At 38.8% G+C, this 9,196-nt stretch overlaps 1 protein-coding gene across 2 annotated transcripts in view; it reads right to left on the bottom strand.

Moving 5' to 3' along the window:
* Nucleotides 1-1,687: 1,687 nt before the first annotated feature.
* LOC107553667 (transcription factor AP-4-like) overlaps nucleotides 1,688-9,196 on the bottom strand; it is a 12,894-nt gene continuing 5,385 nt past the window's right edge. For both annotated transcript variants that reach the window (XM_016235956.1, XM_016235957.1), the window contains exons 4-7: nucleotides 8,383-8,556; nucleotides 6,723-6,881; nucleotides 5,529-5,699; nucleotides 1,688-4,031 (exon numbers count right to left, since the gene is read on the bottom strand). In XM_016235956.1, the coding sequence (XP_016091442.1) occupies nucleotides 3,882-4,031; nucleotides 5,529-5,699; nucleotides 6,723-6,881; nucleotides 8,383-8,556 (654 nt within the window). In that variant the 3' untranslated portion in view covers nucleotides 1,688-3,881. The remainder of the gene's footprint in view (nucleotides 4,032-5,528; nucleotides 5,700-6,722; nucleotides 6,882-8,382; nucleotides 8,557-9,196) is intronic.

Raw genomic sequence — 9,196 nt, 5'->3', positions numbered from 1 at the left:
TTATCATCATTGATGAAAACCAAAATGATAGGTCAATGAAAGAATTTTGTTGCCTCATTATAATTCAAACAATCAAGTAAAAAAAACAACTAAAACTACATTTTAGGACTCAAAAATGATCTAAAATAAAATGACAAATTAATTTTAGCTTTAGATACATGGGAGATCATAAAACTTGAATTCTTTATAACCCACCTACCATTGAAACATGAATATTCCAAGACAGCAATAACACTAGGCCGCAAAAATAAATAAACCAAGTAAAATAACACCGTTAATCCATTTTGAAATTATACTACTTTTGAACCAAATACTAAAGCTAAATAAACTAAAAAAAAACATCAACAAAAATTATATCAGTGAGTAAAAAAACTAACGATATAATAAAAAAAAATACTAAAGCTAACTAACTTTAAAAATAAAATAAATCACCTCAACATCAACAAAAATTATATCAGTGAGAGTAAAAAAAACAACTAATGAACAAAATAGTTTTAAAAATCAAAATTTATGGGTAGGTTAGGACTGTGTTTGACAGGAATTTTTTTTTTTAAAAGTAGTAAATTTCAAGGAACATCCAAATCTTGGTGACTGGTTAACCACCTGAACTTCTAATTTGGTGCCAGGTGACGATACACATGCTAATTTGTGAAGATATTAAAACATTGTTTGAAAATTCAGGTTCTCTTTTGTATTATTAAACCATTTACTTCTATAGACACTCACTTTCCTGATGAAAAACAGCTTTTTAGCTTAATTATCACTTAAATGTCAGTGTCGAGGAAATTATAAAATGTTTTTTTGAGTACTCAGTACTTGAGTACTACTTTTGCTCACGTACAACACACTCCAGTAGTAACCCTAAAGAAATCGGAGCTTGTCTTCCTAATTATGAAGTACCAAAATGCAATTCAAATGCCACAGTAACACATTGCTCTCGTATTTAAAAATATTCCTTTGAATGCTAAAGTCGAATTGATTTGTTACTCGATATGTAACCTAGCAGAGCTTTACAAAGCTTTTTATAATGTTAATGGCTAACGTGAGTGTAATGCAGTCAATGCATACTGTACAATTCATATTGAAGAAATATTTACACAATACACTGAGAAATTGTAAAAAACAAAGTACAAACTTTATTATTCTGTTTTTACAAAAGGCACAAGCCTCTTTTCCCCATTTAAAAAAAAAATACAATAGCTTAACCAAATGGACTGACTGTCCCACATAAAGAAAAACAACAAAAATAGAAACAAAAAAAATCATAAAAGAGATGACCGACAATAAAAGAGGGAGAGGATGAGAGACAGGACAAGTCTGGAGACTGTGGAGATGGCCAGAGGACGTGTGGTGTGCCAGGACAAACGTTGAGGGTTAAACACAGCCGTGTGGTTCAAAAATCACAGCGAGAAGAGCTTCGGTTTGAGGACAACAGCTCTTTGAAAACAAGAGTCACTCCTCGTTATACTACAGTAAGTGCTTCAGGTTCATAAAATCGTCTCCGTTTCCCTCGACACACCCAATCGCTGATATGTCCTCGAGATTCCTTACAGTGATTTCTGGGAGTAGAAAATACACAAAAAATAGACACCCTGTGGCTTCGGTAGAGGAAATGTTCAAATGCGGGAGAGCGAAAGAGAAGACAAAACCGTTATTACAGACTTAACGTGAAAAGACAGCACGAGCAGGACGCTAGTCTCTATGACCCATTATCCAAATAAAAACGCGCGAGTACAAATGAACAAAAAAAGAAAATCTGCCAATATTAGACCAGCCCGTTCTTCTGGAAGCCCTGATTCCCTGCAGTCTTCTCCGCAATACGAATGACAAGGTCCAGCGTGCTGACAGCACCTGATAAATCCAGCAGCAAAAAGATTTCCTGTAATATTTCGTAAGGGAATGGGGACATGCACACTTTTGAATCTCTCATCTTCGTCTATGGCCAAATCTTGCCGACTTTTAGTGTCGACAACCCAATGCAAAACACAACAGTAGACTGTTCTGGAATGTTTGTAAACGTGAACCGCGAGAAGAGATGAACATGGGGCGCCATGTCTTAACAACGCTCTCCGGCCTTGCTCTCTAGCGCCACCTTCAGGGCTAGTTTAAGGCAGGCCTCTGTGCCTCACCGTGCACACCGAAGCTGTGTTAAGGCAAGCCACTGCCATTGCTCCGCACAGGATACACTCAAGTCTCTCAATCCCACCAGGGGCATGAAGAGCTCACACTATCGCATGGCTTATCCCAGGAGTGTCCAAGCCTGGTCCCGAAGACCAACATCTTGCAAAAGTTTAGCTCTAATTTGTTCCATTCCATACCTGTAGTAATCCTTTATTCAGGTGTTTAATTGGGGTTGGAGCCAAACTCTGCAGGACCGTAGCCCTCCAGGAACCAGACTGGACATCCTTGACTTATCCGGAGAGCTCTTGCAGGAGTAGCACCACCTTGCACGTGATTATCTGGCGTGGCGTGTACGAACGTCCTTGTCGAGCGCCAAGAGATACAGGGAAATTAAAACATTCAAGCGAGCCGAGTGAACCAGCGAGTGCATAGAGCTGGAGCGCATGATTACGGGCTAGTCACTCTGCAGTGTCACTGCAAACATCCTTACAGAGCGTCGGACACGACAAACGGACAGGACAATACTTCCGGGAGAAGACCAAATGGGCCACAAAGTTGCTCTCAAAGGGGGGCGAGAACCAAAAGAGCTGCATAGGCTGAAAATGGTCCACGACAACCCTGGTAGTGCTATTTCCACACTTTCTCCAAAAAATAAAAAATAAAAAAACAAGCTTTAGGTTTACATTAGCAAGTGTGCTAAAACACACTAATTTCCTTGCAGGTACGAGTACCTGGCGGTTAGCTTATTCCATTTGTCATACAAAAGACAAAAATTCGGCCAGAATTTCAAAATCATCTGTGAGGACAGGACCAGGGGCGTTTGACGAGACGGAGGGAGTGCTTCACCCTTGCACCAACATGCATACTGGGAACCCAGCCCAGTAAAGGTGAGCGACATTAAGTGCACAAAGTCCCCCTTCTTTGTAGAATAACTTTGTGTTATTTACAAAGTGCGCGACACGAAGCCCCTCTAAGCAGTGACGGTCTTTGTCCCTCCATTGAGAACTCGACAATCAAAAGGTGCCCGCCGGCAAATGGAAAACTAGGGGCAAGTCTGCGCCAAAAAACAACAACAAAAGAAAGGTAACATTTCCTCTAAAGTTTCGGAAGCCATGGTGTGGAACAGGTTTCTGAAGTCTTATTGGCTCACAGTGATGCTTCAAGCCTCCCAGAACGGAAAGAGGAATATGATGCAACCAGAGAGTGGGGCAAAAGGTTCATTTTACGAGATGAGACGTGGGAATGGGATTCCTTCGATCAGAACACTCCACTGCCCTCTTATGGGCGGGATGTAGAGCAGGAAGTGATAAAGCAGAGGCCTGGAAGACCTGTGGTAGATTCTGATGGAGATTTTGTGATTCCCTCACAAAATCGCTTACCTGGGAGCATATGTTGGTAAAACAGAAGTCAATTCAACGGAGTATGAGTAAGAGCTGTATCATGTGAATGTATCAACAAGTTACCAGAGTGCTATGGGGTTATAGTGTATTGTGTGAGCATACATAAGCGTGCTCGTTCTGTTTGCGGCACATTTGCTTTTTTTTCCTTTTATTTTGCCCCCCCCCCCCTACCAAGAAACCTTCAAGTCATTGAGTCTGTGAGTCCCGTATGCGAGTGTGAAGAAGACAGCAACAAAAAGAGAGGAGAGAGAAAGAAAGAATATTTCTGTGGGAGGCCCTTCCCCACAGCCCCCTCGCCCCCTCTCCGTGCCCCCCGTTACATGTGGTGGGTTGATATGGGGGCGGGGGTGACCGGGGCAGTTAACAGTCCTCAGATCCTTCGTTGTCAGAGGCGGTGTCGGAGTCGCCGGTGTCTGTGAGGACACGGCCCGGGGTGACGATGACCGCCCGCCGCTTTTCCTCCTCGGGCACGACCATCCTGTCCTGCGTGCCTTCGATGTGCTGGATGGCCTGCAGGAAAACCGGAAGAAAATGTCAGGTGACTTGTTTCAAGATCCAAATTCTATGCTTTATTTTCCAAAACAACTGGTTTTACAGTTGCTTGTTCTGAACTAAAATGGGTCAGGATGGTCTACAAATCTCCAAACAAAAGACAAGTTGAGGTGTGGAGCTGCATATGGTGTAATCGTGCTGCAGGGACGACATATTGTTGCATGCCAAGACCCGGAAATGAGCATTTTAACACTTCCGGATCCATCGTCCTGAAGTCAATGGTTTTTTTGAATGGGTTTTTGGTTAAATGCCTGGGATAAGGTCTGTGGTTAACATGAGCTCAAGATATTTTCATGTTTTATTCCATGACATAAATTACATCTGCAATACCCATTTCGATGTGATTTTTTAAAGCTATTATTTTTTGCCATTCTCCAAAAGCCAATGGAAAAAGGTTTTTGTCGAGGGAACCAGGGTGATGCTAATTTTCATTTCAATCATTACTACAGCACTCTGTGCTTTTTTAATTTTGGTATCACTGAAGTCAATTAGTTGTTCAGACAGCCAACCAGTTGATATGTCAAAAATAGTTGATAATTAGTCATGAATACTAGCGACAACTGTTTACCAATATAGCTAAGGAACAACTCGGCTGCAGGATTTGATGGGGAAAAAAATCTGTGATTTTTCTGATTTAAAAAATAATTTGAATGAATGAATGATGCATTTATATAGCGCTTTCTTGTGTATTGCTATACACCCAAAGCGCTTTACAATCATGGGGGGGGGGGGGTCTCTCCTCAACCCCCACCAGTGTGCAGCATTCACTTGGATGATTATACGTGAATATGACTGTAAACAATAACAATAGTAATTTTAGAAATAGTAATCTACTCTCCACATTCATTCTTGCTAATGGATTCAGGTACAGTTCTTTAGTGTCCACACCAAAACTTCAAGTGTGAAAACGACTTTAACACATACATATGTGACCCTGGACCACAAAACCAGTCATAAGGGTCAATTTTCTGAAATTGAGATTTATACATCATCTGAAAGCTGAATAAATAAGCGTTGATGTATGGTTTGTAAGGATAGGACAATATTTGGCCGAGATACAACTATTTGAACATCTGGAATCTGAGGGTGCAAAAAAAATCAAAATACTGAGAAAATCGACCTTTAGAGTTGTCCAAATGAAGTTCTTAGCAATGCATATTACTAATCAAAAATTCTATTTTGATATATTTACAGTAGGAAATTTACAAAATATCTTCATGGAACATGATCTTTACTTAATATCCTAATGATTTTTGGCATAAAAGAAAAATCTATAATTTTGACTCATACAATGTATTTTTGGCTATTGCTACAAATATACCCCAGCGACTTAAGACTGGTTTTGTGCTCCAGGGTCACATATATCCACTGAGACACACCATCACTACAATGGGAATCCGGCAGTTAAATCTCATTCAGGACTTTCTCCTTGAGCTGGGCAGAAATGTGTTTCACCTGCACAATGGTGTCCAAGTTCTGTCGTGATGTGGATGCTGTGTTGATCACGGAGGTGGGGCCCATGGTTACCACAGTGACATGATGGGGGGGAGGGGGCGGCAGCGCAGGGGCGGGAACAATTACTGTGGCGTGATGAGTGGGCGCAGGTGGCGTGGCAGGAGAAAACACCTGAGGAACACAGCAGGACAGAGGGTTACAATAAATTACAAACTATTCCATGAAGAAAGTCAACAAGAAATCAGAACTGACACTTTATTTACGCATATAGTTACTTTCTTTATGTATATGGTCTTATTGTGCATGATTCAACAGTGCACATTACTCAAAAGAAAAAAAGTTACACTACCGTTCAAAAGTTTGGGGTTGGTAAGATTTTTATGTTTTTGGAAAAAGCTCTCCAACGCTGCATTAAATTAATTTAAAAATACAATAAAGTTATTTTATGAAATATGATTGCAATTTTAAAAAACTCTCTCAACTGTTTTCTATAAGAATATTTTAAATTGTAATTTATTCCTGTGATGCAAAGCTGAATTTTCAGCATCATTACTCCAGTGTCACATGATCCTTCAGAAATCATTCTAATATGCTGATTTGCTGCTCAAAAAACATTTATTATTACCATAAATGTAAAAAAAAAAAGGTGGGATGCTTAATATTTTTGTGGAACCATGAATAGAATGAATAGAAAGTTCAAAAGAACTGCTTTTATTTGAAATATTGAAGTATTTTGCAACATTCTAAATGTTTTTGCGGTCACTTTTGACCAATCTAATACACCCTTGCTGAATAAAAGTTAATATCCTTCAAAAAAAATCTTACGGACCCCAAACTTTTATAGTAGAGTAATAGTGGTGTATAATCTTTCATCAAATTGTAATAATATAATCATGTTCTCCGCTGCTAAAACGGCTTGTAAAACAATATAAAAAGACATCAAAAGGTGATATTACACAAATCAAATATTCATAGGTTAAATGAAGTCCTGCCCTACATTATCTGAATATTGTTACTCAGAAATCGGTCACATTAAATAAGTTAAATGGTTTATGACATTTGAGGTTGTCTTTAACTCTTCTAATGCCCTCTAGTGGATCAACACATCCAAACTGCACTGCAAAACCTCAAGTAGACCATCCTGAGTATTTCAATCACGGTTAGTATATCAGTGAAACCGAGAGCCTGTCTGACCAGCGGGCTGCGAGCAGGTGTGGTGGTCTCTTTGCCCAGCTGTTCTTGTTGCTGCTGTTGAAGATGAAGCAGAGTTTGTGTCTGCACGTGCTGCTCCTGGAGCTGCTGAGCGATCACCTTAAGCTTCTCTGGGTACAAGTGGGCATCCAATGAGCGGATCTAAAAGAAACAGAGAGACCCTCGGTCAGCACACATGCAGAAGAGAACGGAGAGCAGTGTTTCCTCTTAACACTTTTTTTTTTTTGGCCTGAGGAAGTTTCTCTAGCACGTTTCATGAATAGCAGCAGAGATTGGGGTTTAATTTGCACTTCAAGTGCGATGTTCGGAAACGATTCAAGCTCTCTGGGGAGCTGTGCACCTTCTGTGATATCTCATTAAATATGCAAAGACTAAAGCGAGCCAATTTTAGCAAGCAAAGTGATGCAGCAAAAGAAAAGTTGGATAACGGATTTTTACAGATGACAACTCTTCAGCACTAGTCCGTGATGAATACAGATAGGCGAGATTTAGTCGAGCAAAACTGAGCGAAGGATCAAACAGATCCTGATGAGGTTTCGTTAAGATTTATGAAAATTTGTCAAATAACGATAACAAAAAATGAATTATGAGTGAGAACTCACTGTAATGAGGTACAAATTAAGCTAAAACGGTGTTTACAATCTACAATCAATTAATTTAGCACTACAATACCACAATTTTGAGCATATCCTTTACAAACACATTAATACTTATATATATATATATATATATATATGAGTGTGTGTGTGTAAAATTGTATCTGTATTTTTATTTTAAAATAAATAATGCTTATTTAAATATAATGCTCTCTCCCTCTATACATGTATATCATTTTATACATTTCTTAAATTACTAAATATCAATAATTATCAACAACCATATAGGCCAATTACAGATAATTTTTAATATATAATAAATGTGTATATATATATATATATATATATATATATATATATATATATATATATACACACAGACACACATATATGGTTACAAGTATAACATAGTCAATAAAATATAGATTTTTATTAGTGCTGTCAAATGATTAATCGCATCCAAAATAAAAGTTGTTAACATGTGTGTGTACTATGTATATGTATTATGTATATATAAAGACACACATACAGCATATATAATGTTTTTACATGTGTATATATTCATATTCATATAAATGATATCATATATAAATATATTTAATATATAAACGTAACTATAAATATATACATGCATGTGTGTGTATTTATATATACACATAATAAATATACACCGTACACACACACATATTATGTAAACAAAAACTTTTATTTTGGATGCGATTAATCGTTTGACCGCACTAATTTTCATATATGGCTGATATTGATTTTTATATTTTTAACTATTATGATGGCCAATATAATAAATCATTAAACAGAGAAATCTATTCATTAAACAACAACAAAAACAACAAAAATTGGCTGATATTGACTGTTGATAATTGTTTTTTCATAAACTATTTGGTACTTTTGTCACCCAACAGAGAGAAAATAAAGTTTGAGTAATAAAATAAATACAGATTAACGAATTGTCATATCCCCAAATTCACACTTATGGTGATAACTTAAACCGCTAACATTGGCCAATACTGACACGGTCCCAAATATACCTGTTCTTCCAGCATCATGCGAACAGAGCGCTCTTTATCCAGCTGTTGTCGGAGTTCAATCATCTCGCGCCGAAGATCCTCCACCTTCTCCTCCTCCAGAATGTCTGGAGATCCAATCCCTTCATCCTTCTCCTCGGCGCGCCTCCTCTTCGGGGATGAGCCGCTGAACTCCTTCTGATGGGAGGAAGAGGAGAACATGAGACGACAGGAAAGAAACCGAGAGCACTGGAGATACAGAATATGCAGTGAAAAAAAGATGGGTATAAAGTAGTGCTGGGCGGTATACCGGTTCATACCGAATACCGGTGTTTATTTTTGTTATGATATGAATTTTTAAAATACCGCAATACCGGTGTATGTCGCTTAAACAACGTTCGGAACGCGACACTGTTTGAAAGAAGTCCCTTTTCACTGTTGCACTGTGGTGAGCGCACAGCTGTATGTGTTACTAAGCGTGAAAGTTCAGAAACTGAAGCTGTAGAACTAATAGAACATGATGACACAGAAGAACTCATCCACAATATCCACATTGACCGCCACAAATATCCACCGCCCCCTGCCATCAGCTCCTGCATCTCACACACACACACACGGGCGCGACTTTAGCACTAGATTTAGCAACTTTCAGACCCTTTTAGCGGCTTTTTTCCATAAAATATACATACTGACAAACCTAGCGACTTTTTTGAATAAACCTTAGCTATGGTTCAGTTGTAAGATTTCGCCAGTGCTGTCCCGCGAGCGCGAGCTCGGACTTTCCCGGAGAAGTGTCACCTCTCTCGGCGTCTGTTCTGTGCAGTGAGCGGCAGAGAAG

The sequence above is a fragment of the Sinocyclocheilus grahami genome, unplaced genomic scaffold, assembly GCF_001515645.1.
Source record: "Sinocyclocheilus grahami isolate Dianchi unplaced genomic scaffold, SAMN03320097.WGS_v1.1 scaffold476.1, whole genome shotgun sequence".
Lineage (NCBI taxonomy): Eukaryota > Metazoa > Chordata > Actinopteri > Cypriniformes > Cyprinidae > Sinocyclocheilus > Sinocyclocheilus grahami.
This window is presented reverse-complemented; position numbering and strand designations above follow the sequence as displayed.